This window comes from Epinephelus fuscoguttatus, linkage group LG20 (genome assembly GCF_011397635.1).
Source record: "Epinephelus fuscoguttatus linkage group LG20, E.fuscoguttatus.final_Chr_v1".
NCBI lineage: Eukaryota > Metazoa > Chordata > Actinopteri > Perciformes > Serranidae > Epinephelus > Epinephelus fuscoguttatus.
The window spans coordinates 18307705-18331177 of NC_064771.1; the positions used below are offsets into that span (position 1 = coordinate 18307705).

Consider the following 23473-nt stretch of genomic DNA (forward strand, 5'->3'; position numbering starts at 1 on the left):
CAGTGGTAGAGGGTCATGGGAGGATGCGAATGAAGCAATATTGCATCAATTGGCCAAAGGGGGGCGCTATAGCAACCGATTGAAATTGTAAACTTTGAATGGGCATATCTCATGCCCCGTATGTCGTACAGACATGAAACTTTGCACAGAGATGCCTCTCCTCATGAGGAACAAATTTGCCTCAAGAACCCATAACTTCCGGTTATATAGATTTGTCTGCCATTTTGAATTTTTTGAAAAACACTTACAATCGATCTCTTCGATTCAGTGAACATAATCTAGGGACCAATATCTAAAGTTCCCTCTTGGCAAAAGTTGGAAAACTTACTAAAACTGAGCTTCTATAAGGCAATGAATATTGCGGAGGGTGTGGCTCATCACATAAAGGTGTATAACATCTCAAGGGTTTCACCGATCACCACGCAACTTTGTAGGCATATGACCACACATAATCTGAGGGGACCCCTCTATTATTGACCCCATCAAACAAAATGGGGGCGCTAGAGAGCTAATTTCTTATCTAGGCCAAACCGCCATATCGATTTTTACTAAACTTGGTAGATATGTAGAACAGGACGCCTCAAGGTGACTGGAGAAATTTAACTCTAATTGGCAACTGGGTGGCGCTATAACAACAGAAAAATGCTTAAACATGGCTAAAATGCGACCGTGGCTCCCCCTGTGGCCCAATGTAGGTTTTTTTTCTTCTTATTTTTGGTATGACTAAGTCATGGTATGGTATGCTGTACATAATCATGGAAGCTGTCAGTGTGTCAGTCAGTCATTCTGTCTGTCCCACGTTTTGGTCAATTTATGTGAACCTGTACATGGGCAACTGTGCACTCAGTGGGTATGGACTAGTATAAGTAAATCATTCAACAGCTTCTGCTCGGGTAAGGCAGCCTGGTTTGCAGGTGGTTTGCACAAACCACAGACTGAACTGCATCACACTGTAACACTAGACACAGTGGTAATAATAATGGCAATTTGTTACATTTATTAATAAATATGATTACATTTGCTCATGATAACTGCAAACAGTAATTGTGTGGTTGCCTGCTGTAGCAAACTTTTTTCTTTATAGTTTTTATCATTATATTGAGAGGGAGGGACATTGTAAACATAATGAATATGAGATGTCCCCCCAACATATATTATACATGCCTAGCCAAATAGCATGTCACATGGGAGCACTGGTCGTTCTGCACACCAGGTAAATGCTCAAAATGCGTCATAAAAAGTCATATGATATATAGGCTTATTATAACAAAACACATGGACTAACTGCATTTTATCACGTACCAATATCTGGGATTGAGACCTGTGTGACCGAATACGCATATTTTCTTGGACGGAGCAGTGAAAAGGTAATTTTATTCAGAAAACAGTTTACCTGTGACCAAATCAGGAGGACCAAATCAGGCGGAGGATCTGGTTTGTCCGCGGTTGCACAACTTTAATTTGATTGGCTCAGGTGGAAGATGAGGGCGGGATAATAGTTTTGATTGGGTGTGGTTGAGAGCACAGGTAGCCATCTGTTTGAGATCGAGGCGTTTACTTGGAATTCACTCAAAACCATTATCGGGAAGGCTGGATCCGTTGTCGACGGTTAAACGCACGGAAAAGCGAGTTTAACGAAGGAAATGTAACTTTTTTTAAACACTTCCCGTTACCTGTTGTGAGAGTTTCAGTTAGAGTAGAGGAAGCAGAAGTGGGAGGTGGATGTAACGTTACTTGGGGAACAAAAAGAAGAAAAAGGGGATTTGCGTGGCTTTAGAGATTTGTTGGCTCTGTGACAGTTATTGCTGTAACACAATTTGTTGCGCGAAACCTCATAAAATGTCGCCGAGATTAGAGTTTCATGCCATTTTTTGGTGCGTAGCAGGTGAGTACCGACCGTTGTGTGCCCCCTCCATCCCCTCCCTGCTCTGGCCATGTCTGTTGTTTCTTTGTCCACCTGTAGACACAGCCTGTATGCGCACTTTCAGCTATTTCACTGAAACTGAATTTTGTATCCTAATGTTAAATAAAGGTCAGAGTAAACCACAATTGTATATTATGTTTACATTCAGGTGTTTTGGCTTCCTACGCCCAAGAGTGTGGTCGACCGTCCATAGTGGAGAACAGGATTGTGGGAGGGAATGACGCCACAGATGGGGCCTGGCCATGGCAGGTGGCTATCCAGGTAGGTCCCTCTGAAACACCTAATTTAATGTTCTGAAGTATCAGTTTTGCCTGGGGGTAGTTAGATGTGTGGTTTAGTCTGGGTCTTGTTTATCATCCTGACCTGCTGAGAGAGGGATTTGCTTGTGATGCTGAGGTGACTCACTCTTTCTCCCCCCCCCCTTCGGCCTCCAGTCAGGCACTGTTCATATCTGTGGAGGCTCCATCATCACAAAGGACTGGATCCTCTCAGCCGCTCATTGTTTCCCCAAGTAAGAACTCTCCTCAGACAATTCATGGGTTCTCAAACTCAGTTTGTGAGATCAAGATTAAGATTGCCCTACGCCCATAGTGCAGCCCTAGAAATACAACATACAACATAGTAGGCCTACATAGACAGATCGACATTATACCCAACGTAGCAATAGGAAACACAAGAAGATAAATAACATCATACACTAAAAATAGCCTACCTCTATAAAGATATAAATCGGCATAATCCAATGCCAGATCATTTTGTGGGAATTCTTAGCTGCCTCAGTTTTGTTAAAGACCTTAAGGAAAATCTTGTGTTTAATGTCATTCAGGAAACTTACCTACATCATATTCAACATCAAATTGATTCTTTCAAATTTTCAATTTCAATTTCTAGAGAGTAGAAAGTCTTCTAGACAAGAACTATCCAGAGTCCATGCAGACAATGGTGTAAGGTAGTTACGACGGGCCCCAGTGCACGCTATTTACTAGTTAGAAGGCACACACACACACACACCACTGGCACCTGTTTTTCAAAATGCCAAAGGAATCTAATTAGGGAGCTTTGCTTCTTTTTTCTCCTGTTAGTTTCTCTTTTGTCCTTTCTTACTGCCACTTTTCTGTTTAAGAGGACTCGCTGTACTAACAGATATTATGCCTAAACTAGCTACTGAATTGTATCGTCTTGCCACATGATCAAAAAGAGAGTTGACATTAGGCAACATCAACATACATGTTACCCAACAATCATCACTGCATACCTGTATGTGCAACTGCACCACTGGCACTGTCTATATTTACGCCCCTGCCTGTGGATCCATAAAAGTCTGAAAAGGCATTGAATTCATAGATCGAAAAGTAAGGTGTTGGTATTAAAATGCCTTAAATCAGTCTTTCAAAAGTCCTGAAAATTGCAAAAAGTTTTTCAAACTCAGAACAATGAAAGTCAAGGCATTGGAATCCTGCATGCAGAGTGAGAAATACAAAATCGCCAAGAAAACTTGCCAGTAAATGTCAGGTATTTCCTAGTTCTGTTAAACCCTGGATGCTGCCACGAAACCTTAAACTCATTTTTAATGTTAAAATAAGCAATTTGGCAAATGTAATCCACCTCAGTCGTCACTTGTGACCCACTAGAAGTGTGTGAGTGTATTTTTCTGCAGGGACATTTCCCTCTGACAGTATTTTCTTACTGTCTCACGTTTATGGGTGTAAACCCCCGCAGTGCTCAGGTGAATTGAGGGCTTTATTTAAAAGTAGCAACCAGGTGCCAGATCGTAAGCAGCAGGCTTCCAAGAGACACAGTGCTAAAAAAAAAACCCACATATATAGCGAGGTGAAATGTCAGAAGAGAGTGAAACTGGGGTTGGCTTTTATTTTTACTGTCACTTTTACAATTATTACTTTACAATCCTGCATAGTACACCTGTGAGTTTTACTTTATGACTGTCTAATGGCCAAAATGTTTCACATTTTAAACCCCACTTGATTTCCAGTCTAGCAGGTGTCATTCAGTGACCCTCTCTCTTCTTTCAGTCCATCCGACGTGAGCAGTTACATTATCTACACTGGCCGGTACCAGCTGAATGGCTTCAACCCGCACCAGACATCGCATCGCGTGAGCGAGGTGGTGGTCCCGTCCGGGTACACTGACCCCAACCAGGGCAAGGATTTGGCATTGGTGCGACTCTCCAACTCGATAACCTTTTCGGATTATGTTCGGCCCATCTGCTTGCCTGCCTCTAGCACGCTGTTTCCAAGTGGCATGATGTGCTATGTCACCGGCTGGGGAAACATCCGGAATGATGGTAAGGCTTGCTAAATTCTTCATGACTAGTTAGCATGTGTGCAGTTAACGTTTTATAAGTCTTCAAAATATATGATTGTTTGTGGACTCTGGCATGAATCTTCTTTTCATTTACGTAAAAGAAAAAAATATGAAGGATTCAAGGAAAAAGGTACCAGATAGTACACAGCAGGCAGAAATAAATCTTGAATGAGTTACTCTCTCATTCCTTTAGCTATCACTTACAGTTTTTCTTTAGCAGAGCGTGTAACAGATGGTTTATGGAAGCCAGTCCTTTACAAGCGGAGCCAAGTTGTAATTAGATATATTCATTCATGTACTTTCGGTTGAATTGTGATGTGTGTTTGTAAATGTTGAGGTCAAAGTAATCATTCCATTCAAGTTTTACACATGAAACTAGAACTTTACACACGAAACTTAAACTAAAAAGAAAAAGACTGAATTTAGTCACGCTTTGTTTAGTTTTATCTAATAGTATCATATTAAACCAGAAAAATGCACTAGTAGAGTGCACATCTCCACCAGACGGTCGCCTAAGCTGATCGTAGCCATTCGAGACAATCCTTGCAATGTCAGCAGATGCGCCACAGTGTGTTTCCGAAGCGTGCCAGAAGCTAATAAAAATACACACCTTGCCTATTCTTTGATCCATTTTGTTCTTTCATATTGATCTTTGAACAGTATCAACTTTGTTTTAAGCTACAGCACAGCAAAATAGGAAATAACAACAATAAACAGACAAAATAGAAATATTTTAAATACATACCTGGTTACTGGCTTATGGTAAAAGCACAAATATTCTACAAAACTCAGACAGGGAAAACAATCTGCTTCTGAAACACTGGGTGCGGTATGACACCGGGTGGCAGACAGAACAAAACCGGGTCACAGCTGCGCCTGGTTGAATTGTCCCTTCTGGCTCCCTTTACAGTTAAGATGGTGTTGAAGATCAAGAAAACCGGGACTAATTCATCTTGTAATTTTAGAGGATCATAACACATTGGGTATGGAATTAATCTGCAGATGCCCCAGTTCAAAATGAGACCAATCTTTACTATGGGTGTCAGTTTTTGAGCCACAACGAAGGTCAAAATGTGGCCTGCAACAGGCAGTAAGGCTTGCTGTTTTAAGGTGAGCCAATGTCTGGAAAACTTCCGCTCCCTATCAGCCAGCTAAGAGAAGCGAGGTGTCAGTAGTCAGTAAAACAGGTTTTAAACAATTGTGAATCACTGCAACCACGAGAGGTCCTTGAGCATACAGTCATAAATGTGCAGAGAAAATATTAGACTGATTGGTCCAGTAGTTTGTGAGATTAGCTGCAAATAGACAGATACACACACTCAAGCACACACGACCAAATGCATGATTGCCTCTGGGCTCACGCCTGGTGAGGATAGCAATGTTTACGTATTTGCAAGCCTACACTAAGAACACCATACAAAGAACAGAAAGTAAAAAGGTTACGTCTACACAAAGACAAAATACACAAAGCAACAAAACACTGGAAAAGAACAATAAATAGCATAAAGCACAGTCAAGATGGCCGTCTAAATGCTTTACTAGACAAATATACTAAAAATAAACATGTCTTTTAAACCTCACTCCTGTAGATAGTAACAAGAAATGCTCACTAGCCACATGTTTAGTTACAGAAATTAGGAAGTCTCACACTCCTTTCGTTTCTCATCCTCTATCTCCCCTCAGTCCCTCTGCCAGGCATCGGGACTCTGCAGGAAGTGCAGGTGCCAATCATCTCCCAGAGTTCATGTCAGGAGATGTACCGGACGAACCTGAATGAGCAGGTGGACATCCTGTATGACATGATCTGTGCTGGATACCAGGAGGGCGGCAAGGACTCCTGCCAGGTACTGTTGGATCAGCTGTTTGTGCTGCTGTGTTTACATCCACAACAGGGCTGCACAGTGTAAGGAAAAGATGTGATGACTGTGTTGGATATCACAATAACATTAGTACGATAAATAAACAGATATTAAAGTGTTCTCAGTTTTTGACTCAGACTTGCTCACCACTCATTTCTGCCATGCCATCTCTCGTTTATCCAAAATATTGACAGGTGGCTAACTTACTTTTTTTTGTTGCTGCTGTTGTTTCTGGCACCAGTTCCTCTCTGGCAGTCACACTTTCATCTACGCTCACCTTGTCACTTTGCTTCTCCATCCATGCATGTGCAAAACAAGAACCTACATTGAAACTACCTGGCTGGATGGCCACTTTTCTATAATCATGCACCCTCTAGTTTCTAGTTTCGTGAGCACTTTGATACCTCCCAGTGGTGAAAGCTGAATGCGTCTGTTTGTGTTTGTTGTCCTTTCAGGGTGACTCAGGAGGGCCTCTTGTCTGCTCCATGGTGAATGGGACCTGGGTGCAGGCTGGGGTGGTGAGTTTTGGACAGGGCTGTGCTCAAGCAAACCAGCCAGGTGTGTACACCAGACTGACCAGCTACTCCAGCTTCATCAGCAACACGGTATCAGGGATCCGGCTGTATGGCCGAGCTAATCAGATCTGGTGTGGGAAGGCTGCCATGTTGGTCAGCTTTCTGTCCACTCTACTGGTCCTGCTTCAGAGGTAGAACACTTTGAAAATTGAATTTCTGGGAAGTGGATCACAAACCAGGCCAAATGAAGGAGGAGATTAATCCTATGTCTGACGTGTGTCCAAAATTATCCTGAATAGTAAAGCTAAACTGTATCTTACGTGCACATGAAGCCACACTGAACATGAAATGTAATATAATCTTCATTTTTAGAACTTAAAGTCTGCATTATGATTTTTGAGTAAAAGCAGTTTTGATAGGTTTGTATTTTAAATCAGAATTATGAACTAAGTAAATTATGTGTTCTGTATTTGAAATAAATTGTTAATTTGATTCTTAAAATCAGGTCAGTGCTCTGTTCAACTTCTCATAGCAGAGTTTGGAGGTGTTTTACAAGTGTCATGTTGTTAATGGATCAAAGCTGTGCTGTAAAACTGTAAATAATAGAGCCTTTGAATTAACAAAGCCACTTTTGGAACATTACCTCATTCTTGGTACACATTTCTGAAATGCAAATTATCTCATTTTTATTTCAAATTTGTCTTCCTCACAGGCAACCAACTTAATCTCAGTTTAAATTGCTTATTTTAGGATAGTTCATTACATATCCAGAGGCAGAAACAGGTGATGACACAGTTTTCTTTATTGTAAAGAAAGCGCAGCATGTCATAATGGTAAAAAAAGACTGCTTGGTAGTGCCTATTAAAAAAAAAAGCTAGCTTTTAAATTAATTCGTTAAGTCTTTACTTGATGTTTTCATGCTTAAAAAAAATCCAACATTTACACAAATCCAAGTGTTGACTTTGAAATTCCAGGAAAGGGAAGGTCAGGCATCAGGGGGAATGGTATCAGAGAGGATCATGGGAGAGCCGAGTTGCAGCTCCTGCTGCAGCGATTCCAGATCAGCTGGAGTCATGCGGTGAACCTCGCTCCAATCAGATAACAGGGAGGCCGACAGGGGGGCAGAGTCGTAACTGATGGAGAAGAGAGGAAGAGGTATAAAAAACATGAAGAGTAGCCTTCTTTTGATTATACCAAACATGAGTGCCAACACTAGCTGCAGTCACATAGACAATATTTCTTCAATCTGATTGAAATCGATGTACATTTACATGCCCCAAAGCATTTAATCAGAATATAACTGGTTTGCTCAGCAATTGCATCCAAACTGTTCCTGAATGTTTATTTATTTTTAACGTAATTAGTAAATAGGTGTGAAATATCAACCCCTCCCTTTAATCTCTTTGGCTGTATCGTGGTCTCAAGGGAGTTTCTCTGTCCCTTTCAGAGAGTATTCTCCAGTGTTTGTTGCTGTGGTGTAGCCTTTGCATCAGTTAACTGAATCAGCTGTGTTCCACTGAGTTTTTATTTTTGTCGTTTTTTTTTTTTTTTTTTTTTAATGGGGTGAGGCTACATTAATTTTATTGGCGTTTCGCTCCCAGGGATTTTGTTTCACTTTGCAGTTGTGTGGTGAGTGAGGTTGTTGTCAGTTCTACACCGCTGTCTGTCTCCCCGAGGTGACACCATGCACCATGAACAGAAGATATTCTCACACTGAGCTAAAGTGAAATGAGTGCTCATAATTTTGGTAAAAAACATAAATAAATAGTCTCATACTGCATACTTGCTGTCAGTTTTAGCATATGGTGTTTTCGCCACAGTTGGGACTTAACCTCTGCTCTTACAAACATGGTCCCTGCATGAAAGTTTGACAGGTAAAAACACGTGTGTGACAGCTGATATAAAACAAAGGACCAGATCCTCTATTTAGCTCAATATAGCCAATCCAGATCAGTTAAAAAATGCCTTTATCAGCCCCGAAACCGATCTCTGAGATTGAATCAGGACATCCCGAGTAAGTAATGTAAGTGTAATTTACTTGGTTGGGTTAAACCCAAGTTACTTTATGCAGCTACAAATTACAGATGTCCCCTTAACACCTAATATGCAGGGTGCTGTTACTGGTGGTTATTGACAATTGTTATGTCAAGTGACTCTACAGTTAAGCCTGTAGCAATCAGCCTCAGAACAAAGCACTTTGAGTTTATAAATGATTCTACTTTGTAGTACAAAGTCGCCCTCCACTCGTGTGTTTTGCGTCTTGTTACTTCTTCGATGTTTAAGTTTCACTGCAGAATGATGCATGTGCAGAGTTTGATACTGTCCACACAAGCTGTCCAAGCTTACCATAAATCTGAACGTAAAACGTATACATACAAGGGATTTTTCATGGTTAGTGTGGAAGCTATCATGGTCCAGTATGTAACTGACACAAGTGTGAACTTGAAATCTCTGGTATACATACATTGAGAACTGTCTTTACAGTTTAGAAGATGCAAATATTTATCTCAGGCCTTATATGTATACTGGATATATTTTTATATGTCCTAAAACATGTCTGGCAGGGATCTTTAAGGAAAGCCAGCTCAAATCAGGGCGACTTCATGAGCTGAGCTAAAGTGAGCTAAAGTGAAATGAGTGCTCATATCTCACGATATGAGACGAGATGTTTCCTTAGATTTTGAATATCGTTAAGTGTTGTCTCTTCCTGGTTTTACAGGCTGCATTACAGTAAAATTATGTAATGTTCTGAGCTTATCAGACTGGTCAAGCTGCTCTATTATTTGCTTTTCCCCACTTAGTCATTATGTCCACATTACTGATAATTATTGATCAAAAATCTCATTGTGTAAATATGGTGTAAAAGCACCAATAGTCAACCCTGCAATATCTATGTCAAGGTATTTGGTCAAAAATATCATGATATTTGATTTTCTCTATTGCCCAACCTTACGTCAAGTTTCATTCAGCTGTTGCTCAGTGCTTGGTCAAAGCTTATAAACTTTGCTGTCAGAGGTAGTTTACAGTGTAACTAAAAATAAGAACGCAACTGTTGAATAAATAATTTTCCAAAACAAGATCATCAAAAAGCAAACATGAAATAGGCTGGGCTCGGCTTGAATTACACTGTACTCAAAGGATGGCAGTGAGATCTGGTGTTTGCACTTGGTGGGTCAACATGCGTCATCAAACTTGAGGAACAATTACAGCTATTAATTGTGCTTTGAATGTCCATATGGGCCAGATATAAACTAGAAACTATCCTTTGAGATAACCTCTTCTGTTGCATTTACTGGTACAAATCTGGTGTGACTACATTACATATAACCTCATTTAACCACAGTTAAATTCTGTGGTTGAGCTGTGGTTTATCCCCAGAGCTACTGTGCGGCTGCAGAGCCATGTTTATTTAAATAATGACTCCCGGATAATAGTGTGATATGAGCAGGTAAAACTTAGGCAGAAAACATGTCCTGTTCTAGTATTATTACATTAGTTTTGTTGGTGAAAGCAGTTTTAGAAACAAAGCTCACTCTGTATTAGACCTTACCTGTCCCGGTCACAGTGTTGCAGGTCTGTGAGAGATTGGTTGAGGAGGTCATCCAGGTCAAAGCCCACGCCGTACCCAGCCCCACTGCCTTTAGGGGTGACCGAGAACACCGGAGGTAAAACGTCCTCTACCTGACAGGAGAAAAAGGGGAAACATTGGGTCAACTGAACTTTGTATCTTCAAGATCGGTTCAAGGAAAACAGAAGATTGTGACATTTAAGCCTGGCATGTATGTACAAAAAATGTTTTTTGTAGCGTGTCTACAATCAAAGTAGAGTTGTTCCAATACCAATACCAATATCGGAAATGCCTCTGATACTGCCTTAAATGCTGGATTGGGTATCAGTGAGTATGCCAGTCAGTGAGCCTATCAGATACCAAAGACTTTAGCAAAATGTTAAATTAGTTTATACAAGAAACTTCTATGCATTCATTCTCTGGATGTATTTGTTCATGTTTTACAAAGCCATGCTATACAACAAAGAGCACAGAGGATCCATACAGGGTTAGTAGGGTTAGATTCATCCAGATCCATACAAGGTAAGTAGTACACAGCTGTTCAAACTTTTTTTTTAAACGCAATGATATCAGATTGGTTCTCGGTATTGGCCGATAAGCAAGTTCAGGAATCTGCATTGGGATGGAAAAAATTGTATCAGAACATCTCTAGATGAAAAAATTGTCAGTGCTTTGCCACACAGCTTTTTTCAGGTAAAATGCTACCTGCAAAAAGCAAAATTTCATCTAAACCTGAGACACACCTGGGACTTTGAGAGCTGCAGCGTTACTGTATGGATGTCAGGGGCGATGGAGGGCCCTTGCTGTCCAGTATCTGTGAATCCTAAGCTGGGATGAGGCTGTGAGGGGACCCCTAAAGCCCCACAGAGAGGGTTTGTGGCCTGTGGCCCAGATTTCTCTCCTACAGAGGGACACAGCTTCTCCATCGGGCCAGCGTTTGCAGTGGAGCCGTTAGGGTGGGAGTTGAGGTTATTTTGGCGTCCAATATTCACATTCCCGTTCGTCTCTCTGGTGGTTAACGTCGGCGCTTTGGTCAAAAAACTCTCCAGAGGAAGTAGTTGCGACTGGGGTTGAGGGTCAGGCTGGGTTTGACTTTGAGGTTGGAGCTGGGGCTGAAGAAAGCCTGACGGTGGAGGCTGTGGCTTCCTGTTTGGTAGTTGTGATTGATTCGGCCTCGCCTCTACTTGCGGCCCATTCCAGTTCCCCAAACAGTTGAAACTACCGTTGGTCTCACTGTGAGGTTTGAGTGTGTTCTTAACAAAGCCACTAGTGACAGTCATTATATCCATCCCTCCGCTTACAGCAACAACTATATCAGATGGAGGTTTCCTCTGGCTCAGGGAGAAAAGTACTGATGGTTGCTGGGCGCTGGGGGGCTGAAACATGCCCTGCTGGTTAGGTTTAACTTGAGAGATTAACTGTTCATGTGGCTGGACCTTCCTTGCCTCCTTGCTTGTTTTATTGTTCGGTGCTCCTTGAGTGTTATCGCTGATGGCTACACCCCGGTGTAAATTCACACTGCAGTCTTTGTTCTTTGCTCCGTCGTTATTAGGAGCCTGAGATTTCTCATTGCGGCTGACCATCATCTGTGTCCAACGTTGCAAAAGGCTTTTGTCATCGTCACTTAGCAGAACCCCACCCAGCGAATCCCCCTGCTTCCCCTCTCTTTTCTCCTTTTCCTTCATTTTTCTCTCCCTCTCTCGTGCCCGTTCCTGCCTCTTCCTTCTTTTCTCCTCTCTTTCCCGCTGACGCTCCTGGGCTGTGACAGGCCGACGCGAGTCTGGAGCAGAAGACAGGGAGGACGATACACCTCCTCCTGCGCCAGCGTCAATGCCCAGGGCAGAGGTACCTCCATCTGCAATAAAGATGGAAAATTCTGATGATGGTCGTCTAAGGAATGACATGTCAGTGATATACACAGATAAGCCACAACCTTAAAACCACTCACAGGTGAAGTAAATATTACTGGTCATCTAGGTATAATGCATTGTTCTGCTGGGAAACCTTGGGTCCTGTCATTCATGTGGATGCCACTTGTCAAGCACCACCAACCCAAACACTATTGCAGACCAAGTACAACCCCTGATGGCAGTGGGCCCCCAGCATGACCATGCCACACTGCAGAAACTGCTCAGGAATGGTGAGGAAATTCCCCAGATTCAAATCCAATCAAGCATCCATGGGACATGCCTTTACCCCCAAATTTGCGACCCACAGAACTCACCGGATCAGCCACCAACGCTCTGGTGCCAGACACTATAGGACACCCACAGACATCCTGTGTCCATGCTAAGTCCACTCCAATGTGGGACCTCTCACCTGTCAAGGCATGGTCACAGGACCTCTGGGGTATCGTCACATCCCATGGATGCTAAATCAGATTGGAGTCTGGGGAATTTGGCCTGTGTTCCTTGGGCCTTGGGCGCATTCTCCTACTGGGGGGTACTGCATGGCAAGTGGTGTCCACATGAATGCCAGGACTCAAAGTTTCCAAGCAGAATGTTACATTGTTATGAAATGATCAATGTTATTCACTTAATCACCCTTTAATGTGAATATGGAAAAACAATGCACTTACCACCCCTGGCTTTATTTCTGAGAGCTGATTTCAATAAAGCCGCTTTCAGTGCAGCTTTAGTATCCTCTGAAATAGCTCCTTCTTTTCTGGTTCCCTCCCCGGCACCTGGAGCTGCCCTGACATTCTTGGACAGTGACTGTGAAAGGGACTGAGACAGTGACTGGGCCTGTGCCACAGAGAGACAAAGAGAAGGCACAGTGGTGGGTAGGGGTGTCATGGTCTGTGCTGGCGTTGCAGGAATAGAGGTGGGAGCCTGGGTCATGGACTGGCTCTGGGTGGGCTGAGTCAGAGGAGCCTGACTTCCACTTAGCTGCTCTTGTACCTCACTGTCTCTCATTGTTTCTGATGGAGCATCCTGACTCGACACTGGTGTTGTTAAATCTATAGTCTCTGGCTGGCCGCTGTCTGAGTTGGCACTGGGCATGTCCACATCGACTGGGCCACTGTCGCTTTTAGAAAGTAGAGGTAAATTATGGGTCACAGGCTTAGTAAAGGTTTGCATCTGATCTGTAAATGTGTGGTTCCCTTCTGCTGGTGTGTGATCTTGTTGCTGTTGAGATTTCACTTCTCTCATTTGCTGCTGTTGTATCTGTGCTGCTTGTGGGTGTTGTGCCATTGGAACCAGTGTTGATTTGCTCAGGTTAACAGTTGAGGGCTGAGCGTTACACTGGTTACTGCTTTGTGCTGCAGCTCTGCCGTTTGCCCTCGGCAAGGGCTTAAAATGCAGTCTTGGACGACAGGCCTGTTTGTTTCGATGAAAGTCCTGGATCTCCATCAGAATTGCCTCTTTAATTTGTTCCTTGTTCATTGGCAGCTTGTCAAATTCAAAGTCAAAAGCTGGCACACAAACTGGCTCATCATCTGGGTCGTGGTACTTGGACAGGTAAGGATGCTCCAGCGCTTGTGTCACGCTGATTCTCTCACGGGGGTCAAAGCGCAACATGGCAACCAGCAGGTCCAAAGCTTCTGGTTCAGCTTGTGGGTACAGTTTGGCCAGAGGCACAGCAGACCGTGATGGAAGACTCTGAACATAGGAGCGTACCCTGTCAGCCCTAATAGCACCAATCAGACCCTCAGGAGGAGTGCCTAACACAGACAAAATGAGCTGGAGCTGGTGGACGTAGTGCTTCCCGGGAAAAAGCTGCTTACGCCCCAACATTTCTGCAAAGATGCAGCCCACAGACCATAAGTCAATGGCCAAGCTGTAGTGATTCAGAGACAGCAGCAGTTCGGGAGCACGGTACCATCGAGTTGCCACATATTCAGTCATGAAGGAATGAGACTCCTCGGGGTGTGAACTTAGACCCCTGGCCATGCCGAAGTCACCAATTTTTAGCTCACAGTTCTCGTTCACCAAGAGGTTAGAGGGTTTGAGGTCACGGTGGATGACGTTGGCAGAATGCACATACTTAAGGCCACGGAGGAGCTGGTACAGAAAGTAGCGTGTGTGCTCTGAGGTTAGCGTCTGAGCAGAGTGTATGATCTGGTGCAAGTCACTCTCCATGAGGTCCAGCACCACATACCTGCACACAAAGAAAGTGGAAAATATGAGATGTGCGTGACCTCTATTAAGCCATAAAGCATATATCTAAGTATAACAATCTACAATTGTGGAGCCAGAACAGTAAGTTTGGCATCAACAATAACGTGGCATTGAAAAGTGACTTTTTTTTCAGAGCTAATGTTTCCTTTCTCAATGCCACATTTGATTTTCGATGCCAAAACGTACTGTCACTGTTACGGCTCCATATAAGTAGAAGAGCCACATATAAGTGTGTTAAATCTAAACTAATATTTTAGGGATTTCTTTAAAACTCTGAATATTTTAGGGATTTCTTTGAAACACTGCTGGAATTGGCCACATTTTCAATTTTCAAAATGCAGGTTTTTTTAGGAAGGCATTTGATAAAATGTTTAGTTGTGTGAAAATGTTCCAACTAAAATAAAACATCCAATTATTGTTTTGTCTCCAGATGTGTTATCTGCCACTTTGTGTTATTTGCCACCAAAGTTAACCATGAAAATAAAAAGTACATACACAGACTTGAAGGCAGAGTGAGGAAGGTTAGGCTGCAGGATGTCTTTGATAGCGATAATGTTATCATGTTTGAAGTGTTTGAGAATCTTCAGCTCTCGCAGAGTGCGTTTGGCATTTGTCACCACTTCAAAAGCATTGGAGATCTTCTTTATCGCCACCTGCTGGCCTGTGAAAGGTAAATAAGCTCCAATTACTAAACAGAGCAGTACAGGGTGCTCAACAGAGTGTGAGAGACACTGATGAATGTCCACATTCAACAATAAGCATTGTAGTACTGAACAAGTGAACACTGAATAAGTTTTTTCATCCAATCAGCCCTACCATTGTCTCTTCTCCTGGCAGATGAAACGACGCCATAAGCCCCCGTGCCGATGGTTTCTATAACATCATACTCCTCTCCGACGTCGAACTTCACATCCAGAGAGTGCGCTTTGAGCAAAGCCAAGTTTTTTGCTGTTGTGCTGGTGTCTGTGGTGCCTCCTGTTGCCTCGGCTTCACGCTGGTTCTGGTTTTCTCTGCTTTTGTCAGTGGCCATTCTTTCAGGCGACATGGCCACAAGTTGACCATTTTTTCCTTCTTCTCCCTCCTTAGTCGACATTTTTCTGTAAAGAATCAAAAATAGCAAAGTGAGATGTATTTGTTGGTCTTAATTAATAATAATAATAAATAATAATAATAAATGTTGCGAACAAAATGTTTATCTCATTTCTACAGCTGGAGTTACATGAGCAAATGCAGTATATAAGTACACTGACAGTGTTGGGTGATACCTTATTAAAAAACAACACTCCATTGTTCAATGTTGTTTTTACTGCTCATGTGCAGCATTTTCCTGATCTGTGTTTTATTGTTTAATACAATTACAGCTGGATGAGGAAAATAGAACAGAATAGAAATAGAAGTTGAAATTATTAACACAACATTGCTAAGGATTTTTTTCTAATTTATTACAATATGGCAAATGTGCAAAAATCACAAAAGACAAATAAAAACTGAAATTCAAGCAATAACGTGCTCCAGAATTATGCAGCATATCCGACAAAACTCTTTGTATGTGGAAAATGAACTACTAATTTCACTCATAATAAGATAATAATATATGATTCTCCTGAGAGTTGATCAACAAAAAATACTGAATTATTGCCCAGCCTTATATAGCCTATCTAATAAAATTGAACTTAAAACACTTAAATAATCATTAAGTTGATGAACACAAAATTAATTGGCAACTATTTTGATTTAGTGTAATTGTATGATAGGGTTGCAACTAGGGATTATTTTCATTAGCGACTGATCTGCCAATTTTCACGATTAATTGATTAGTCTTTAAAATGTCAAAAAAAAAATGTAGAGCCCAAAGTGAAGTCTTCATATTGCCTCTTTTATCTAAATAACAGTCCAAAACCTGAAGATTCTTTATTCACTATCAATAATGACAAAGAAAAGCAGCAAAATCCCATATTTAAGAAGCTGTAACCAGCAAATGTTTAACATTTTTACTTGAAAAATGACTGAAACAATTAATTACTTAGTTGCAATTAATTTTCTTTCTAGCTACTAACTGTTACAGTTCAGTTGCTGAAGTCACTTTTCACTAAAAAATTCCAAGCAATTGCAGAACGACAGCTTCTCAAATGTGCATATTTGCTCTCTTTATCCTATATGATGATAAAGTGAGTAAGCTTTGCATAGACTTTGGACTGCTGGTCTGACAAAACAGGTGATTTAAATGTATTTCTGGTATTTCTGTAGGCTCTGCTTTGTTTTTGTCTGACATTTAATAGACAAAGTACTTAATTATTTGAGGAAACAATGGGCTGAATAATTAATAACGAAAGTAACTGTTAGTAGCAGTGCTAAATCAGTGTCATTGTCTTTCACAAAACAACAACCTAACTGCTTTTGAACCAACATTCTTACAGAGCTAAACATCAGTATTATCTGATAAGGCTGGCAAATGTGTGATAAGCTTTGAAATACCAAACTTGTCCACTGCTGCAGAAGATAATTATTGGTTGGGCAGCTGCAATGAAACAATGAGGTAAAAAAGAAAATCAGTGAAGCCAAAAGACCAGACTCAAACAGGTCATATTTCAGTTTCACTGGAGTCCACCTTACTGATAAGTTCACAACAAAGCCTTTCCTCTCTCTGCCTGGAGCCACAAAGGATCAGTCAGTGATCTTTTAGGTCAACTAACAGATACAACTTTACGAGATTAAGATAATGCTTTAGCAACTGTTGGGTCACATTATTGACTAAACAGAAGTACTGTACGCAACCAGGCAACACGCTGCCCAGCAACTTCTCATCCGTTAGGCCTGACAAGTCAGGTGGCCAAACCTGTAGCTCTCACCCAAAACACGGCTCTCTACATTACACCCTGCTTACAAACAGACAGAGAACAAATCCACGAGTGGCTGTCTTTAGGAACCCGCTCGTTTTTGTACTACAGTGTGGTTAAAATAAACTAATTACATGATATAGACGCAGCCTTTCCCACTTTTGACGCAGGGGCGTAGGCTAGTTACCTGAAGCTCAGGCTTTCTAGGAACGTAAACCGTTAAATCACCTCTTTATCGGTTTATACAACCAAACGGGGCAGCACAGAGATATGTTTCTAAGTCAGGAGACAGCCTCTCACCTTATTAGCCAACCAAAACATCCGTAATTGTGTTTTTTAATACCGTAGTAGCACGGCTATCTCTTGTTTTTGTCTGCCGCTTCCTCGTACAGTTCCGTGTTGGGTTTGAGTGGCCATGTGGCGGACCAATGAGGTGGGGCGATGTCCGAAAGACTGTCCAATAGGAGTAGTGAACGTAGGAGAGGCGGGGCATTACAGCAGACAGTAGGCTCTCTGTTTCTTTTTTTTTTTCTGGTGGTGACGCCGTTTTATAGCATTGAATAATGTGAGAGGGGCCATATTTGGACACATTTACCTGTAATTAAACCTCTTTGTATGTACGAAGGACTTTAAATAGGCATATGCAAATTGTACAATAGCTAATTAGATATGTGCAAATTTGCATACATTTCCAGAACAGAAACCTGAACTTTGGATAAAGCCAGGTTCAAAATTCTTGTTTCATTTTGTTGACATATTAGAGTGAAAGGTTTTTACAGAGGGAATTTTGGATAGGCTGTCTTTATTGCTCCACAAATCAGAAGATACTTTAAACAACCATGCAATGTTTTAAATCAAGCTATGAATGATATATGCAAAAACATTCAAAAATATGCATAGGAGTCAAACTGGAAAGTTTGATGTATGCAAGTGCTGCTGAAGTGGATTTTCTGGTTCATAGTATGAGGAAAAACTCATTTAGACAAAAATACAATTTGTATGTGTTGTAAAATTCTACACACTTTTATACAATAAATAATATACTACAGATGAATTAAGTAAAAAAAAAATCAACAGATGTCAACATGAAACTTCCCTGGATGATTACTTACATGAAGACAATTCGTTTTTGTAACAAGTTTTCTGAAATGTGATGTTTAAATATGCAAATGAGGCATTATCCAACTAAATATGTGCTTTCTGCATACACTCTCAGAACAGAAGTATGAACTAATGTGTATTTTGGATGTTTTCTTTCCACTACTCTGAAAGAACACATGCTATGGCAGCAAAATGGCCCCAAATCTCAAAATTGATAAATGTATGAAACATGTTTTCACCTCTAGTGTCTCCCCTTAACTAACAACTAGGTCAGCGGTGTCAAACTCATTTTAGTTCAGGGGCCATATACAGTCCAATTTGATCGCAGGTGGGCCGCACCAGTAAAACCATTGCATAATATCCTGCAAATAACAAACACCTCCAAATTTTACCCCCTTTTTTTATTTAAAGAAGTACATTTTAAAAACACTCATCCATTTACAAGTCAGTTGTCAAAGAGCCTGTGATGTCTGCGGAAGAAGAAATGCAATTTCAACAACATCGTCGACTAAACCTGCCACCTCTACCACCTGTGCAGTGGTGTGTCTGTGTCACTCTGCAGTTACACCTCCAAACACTGATCGGCAGTGGAGGTATCTGAAGTGCTGTAAAGTTTAGCTGATTCGAAACACACATTAAACACACATTAAACATGGGTTAATAGAGACAGTTTTAAATACAAGTGCACAAATCAGCTTCACTATAACTCGCAGCATTCACAGACAAAGCACTTGTCTTTATCTGGACACATTTTACATTGTATAAATTAGCCTAGCGACGAGCAGAGATTTCCTCTGCTAAAATTAAGCCAGGATAAATCCCAAAGTATAATACCCTGAAGGCTAAATTACACACAAGATTTAAAATGCTATTTTTGTGGAGGCTTTATTGTCTTCACTATTTATTGTTTCTTATCCCTGAAATAAAAGTAAATAAAAGCTTTGTTTCCACTGAGGGAAATTGTTTCAGCATTCAAAAATAGACAGGAGGCCTCAGTCGCCACAACCTATACATTACATTTCTGGGGAGGTCTAATGGCGTAGGTTATGACATAGTTTCCATGTTGACGCAGACCCTACATCATAGCTACGGCGTTGATTCAACGCAGAAGTATAAATACTACATTAGCCTTCACAACTGCATTGCTATGAAGTGTGCAAAATCATCCAGTGGGCATTTTTTGGGGGAGCTGGTTCAGGCCCTGGGGCTGTATGTTTGACACCCCTGATCTAAATAACCTATGTAATAGCCTATAGGCTGAATAATTGTATAGAACAATAATGACTTCTACTAGCCTACTATTTCTATGATCACGCAATAAAATTGAAAAAGACCAGTTTCTTCTCGAAGTGCTAAAACAACACTTGAGGATAGATAGATAGATAGTTTTAAAAAATAATCTGATGATATAATGCATAATGAGTACTTTTACTTTTGTTACTTTACACAGGCTACATTTTGCTGATAATTCCTCTGTACTTTTACGAAAGTAAAAATTTGAATGCACTCTAATGAAGTAAATCTGAGCAGTCCTTTCACCATGCACTGATTCCCCTGGGGGGCAAACAGGGTAAAGTCCACAGTAACTACACAGTAAACACCCCTCTGTCTGGTCCAACATCTGTACCCGACTGTCCAATGAGAGGCAGTTACAAAAATCACCAGAACCAATCAAAAGTGAGCATCTGTTTTTTAACACGTCGCTTTGGCTAGAGGGTCCATTCAGTTTTACAGGAAAACGAAGCGGAATTCTCCTCATCTTTAAGCCTGCTGGAGTCATTTAAATTCATCCAAAAGTGTCACTGAAACGAGTCCTGAATCAAATATGGCGTTGCCGACGTGGGAGAGAAAAGTGCGCATATTTCTCTGCGTTTTCGGTTTGTTTTTATCTGTTTACGCGCTTCACGTCGAGCTGTCCCGGGAGAGCAACCCAGATTACAGGGCGATGTGCGACCTGGGGGAGTCTGTGAGCTGCTCCAAGGTTTTTACCTCCAGGTATGTTTGTCATTCCTCCTTTGATGTTATCAGCTATTTCCTGCTTTGCTGTGCACAATCACCAGACCTCGACTTCTGAGCACATTTTAGTGGCCATTGAGCCATTTCAGGTTCTTGCTTTTGCTTGTAAAATTTGGATATTTACTTGCAGGTCTGCCCCCCTTCATTGCCACGTGTTAAAACCCTCTAGTTGCATAGGTGTAGATTTCAGGGGGGACACAGGGGACACCTCCCACTCAATATTTAGAACGTGCATTAGTCAACCCCAACAAAAACATGAACGTAGCATAGAACTTATTATTACTTATTATAATTTTGGCAAAAATGATAACTTTTACACCATAAATTACACAATTTGGTGCATTAAAAATTCATAAGTATGCAGAAAATAAAGTGATGCTCAAAATTTTTTGGTGGAGTACCCCCACACCCTCCAATTCATATGTGTCCCCATCCCAGTGTTGAAACAAAACCTACGCCCTGTCTAGAAATGCTTCAGATCAGCTACAGTTTTACATTATGATAATACCAAGAGGACATTCCTTCTTTTGGTATTATAAACTATAATGCAGGCTATCTTTTCATTTTCTTTTCAGGAATGTGCTCTAACTGTATCCTCCTTCTTTTTTTGGCAGATGGGGACGTGGTTTTGGCTTGGTCCAGTTAGTTGTTGCCGAAGATAGCCCTCTGAACCAGCCCAACAGCGTGCTTGGCATCATATTTTACACTCTGCAGATGGGCCTTGGTTAGTCTGTCATTGTCCTCTGCAAATTATAGTGCAGCACTGAGTGTTTTTGGGCAAAATAGTTTGCAATCCAGTCTGTCAGTAAGTCATGGCTGGGCCTCCTTCCAGCTAAATTCAATATAGCATAGGCTTATATTTGATATAATAATGACATATAACATTATGTTTTGTTATTATGTATCCATTTCTATTCCATTTTTTTCAAGTCAAGCATATCAGCCATGCATGATTTTCCAAAATCATGTATTTAATTAAAGGACTGTTCTCTGTGGTTGTCTTGCAGGACTGTCTCTGTCCAAAAAAGCAGCAATGTTCTTGGTCTTCTCCTCCTGGGTGTCAGTGGCCGGCTCAATCTATCTTGCGTGTATTCTTGCCTTTGTGCTGGGAGATTTCTGCATGGTCTGCGTGTCAACATATGTCATCAACTTTGCGTTGCTCTTCACCAACCTGAGACGAAGGGGAGCAATCGAAGGAATGAAGGAAAAGGCTGGATAGAAAGTGTTACTTGCAAAATTCAACACCTTTTTTTTCTGGGGCTGAGCTGAGGTCACACTGGATCTGAAAAGCAAATTCTCTCCCACAGTATTTTTGCACTGTTTACACCTGTTGAGACTTTTCAGAGAAACAGGACTGGAGATGCATCTCAGAAGATCTATAAGATGATTTTAAGAACAAGCTTTCTAAAGCAGCAGTTCTTTTTCTACATCAGTGTGCATTTGTGATGCTGATTACACACTTTTAAACACTACCTCTTGTTTCATGTGATTTAGGTCCAGCTTATCCTAACATTGGATATACATTGGTCTACAGTCAATTATGAGGTCCTGAAGAAATACAAACATGCAGTTACTCGGTCTAACCAGGAGATAGAGCCAAATGCACATGGTTATCACAGTGACTGTGGCTACAGGTGAAGTTTATAGTTGCGTTTCAAGAACATAAATAAAGTACAAAAGCCTATTTGCATTTTATGTATGATTGAAAACATCACATATAACACAAAAATGTTGTGAAATCCTTCTTTATATTCCCAGCTTTACAACCAAGTGTATTTTAAGCCATTCATACAGAGGAATAGTCAGTAATCAGACCCCTAGTTTAAGACAAAAGGAACAAGCTTGTAACTCAAGTTAAAAAAAAAAAAATACAAGCTCACTCATTTAGTTTTAGTGAGCTGTTCATTGATTGTGCGCCAGTTAGTCACACATCAACCCGCGCCACCCACACACTACTGCAGGTAAGCAGGGGGACAGGAGGACAAAGCCCCACCTGCTGGCAACAAACAAAAGTCTGGTTTTAGTGGTACTGAGTTATTTAGAAATTCATATAATTCTGAATGAATACATAAAATAAAACATCATCAGTTGCTGTTATTATCTGCAGACCACTATGTGAGAATACCTCCACCTCTTTTATGCACAAATCTGGGATTCATCAATATTTGGTTATCTGAATTTGTTTGTACTCTGCAAACAAATTTGGAACTGCCTCAGATCATGTGTATGCACAAATGATGAAGGCACGGCTGTCTTAGACAATATAAACACAGACCATTTAACTACATGCAATAAATAAATAAATTGACAGGGGAAAAAATGGTAGTAACCTCAGGAGGAGCAACTGAGGAGGGATCCCTTTTCCAGGACGGACAGAACTGCAAAACAGAACAGATCAACATAATAAATTTAAAGAATCCATATGACAAAATGATACATAATCATCAATTATTTTTCATAATGAAAATATTTGACAACTTAAATTAAGTGTTCTGGTCCTAGTTTACAATGGAGTGAAGGAAAATATCCAGTTTGGTTGATTGTATTTGTAGAACCAGGATGGCCGAGTGGTTAAGGCGTTGGACTTAAGATCCAATGGACATAGTCCTCGTGGGTTCGAACCCCACTCCTGGTAGGAAACCTGGCGGTAGTAACTCAGTCTATAGGGATCTGAGTTCCATATTGAGTCCCAAATATGGAGTGTAACCTGGTAGCTGGAGAGTCCTGAGCACTGCTGATGTGATCTTGAGGAAGGTGCTGAACCCCCCCAACTGCCTCTTGTGGTGGTCAACTGAGTGAAAAAAAAACTGAATTCCCCATCAGGGGATTAAAAAATATTTTTATTTTATTTTATTGAGACTGGTGATAATGGTTGATTAACAATTGCCTTGTAGAAAAATAGCTAGCAATAAAAAAAAAAATAAGTAGCCTAATACTAATACTTTTATTTTGATAGCAGAACTTCATAAAACTAGGCTGTAAAGGCTGTGGCATATGCCTTTACTGAAATGGTAGGAAACCTACAACTACCAGAATGCACTGCGCCGCACCAGACACAGCAGCTCTGACCACAGCAACCACTGCCAGTTTTTCTTACGGAAACAAAATGGCGGCTCGTAACAAACAGTCTCGGATAACAGTTGAAAGGTAAGCTATTAAATAAATATGTTTCTGAAAACATTTTAGGCGAAAAACACACAACACAGTAAC

The 23473-nt window shown here is 41.1% G+C and overlaps 2 protein-coding genes, 1 non-coding gene and 1 pseudogene across 3 annotated transcripts; 3 read left to right on the plus strand and 1 right to left on the minus strand.

Annotated features, from left to right (window-relative positions):
• Positions 1 to 1519: 1519 nt before the first annotated feature.
• LOC125880842 (uncharacterized) overlaps positions 1520 to 23473 on the plus strand; it is a 50522-nt pseudogene continuing 28568 nt past the window's right edge.
• Positions 7004 to 17568, minus strand: mapk7 (mitogen-activated protein kinase 7). The gene is made up of 7 exons (XM_049563612.1): positions 17447 to 17568; positions 15126 to 15406; positions 14805 to 14970; positions 12767 to 14289; positions 10932 to 12043; positions 10171 to 10301; positions 7004 to 7753 (listed from the first exon to the last, which is right to left on the minus strand). The coding sequence occupies exons 2-7, from the start codon at positions 15400 to 15402 to the stop codon at positions 7606 to 7608; spliced, it is 3357 nt and encodes a 1118-aa protein (XP_049419569.1). The 5' UTR covers positions 15403 to 15406; positions 17447 to 17568; the 3' UTR covers positions 7004 to 7605.
• vkorc1 (vitamin K epoxide reductase complex, subunit 1) lies at positions 19937 to 21735 on the plus strand. The gene is made up of 3 exons (XM_049563617.1): positions 19937 to 20242; positions 20878 to 20987; positions 21271 to 21735. The coding sequence occupies exons 1-3, from the start codon at positions 20073 to 20075 to the stop codon at positions 21480 to 21482; spliced, it is 492 nt and encodes a 163-aa protein (XP_049419574.1). The 5' UTR covers positions 19937 to 20072; the 3' UTR covers positions 21483 to 21735.
• On the plus strand, positions 22817 to 22898 carry trnal-uaa (transfer RNA leucine (anticodon UAA)). The gene has a single exon. It is a non-coding gene; the product is annotated as a tRNA-Leu (tRNA).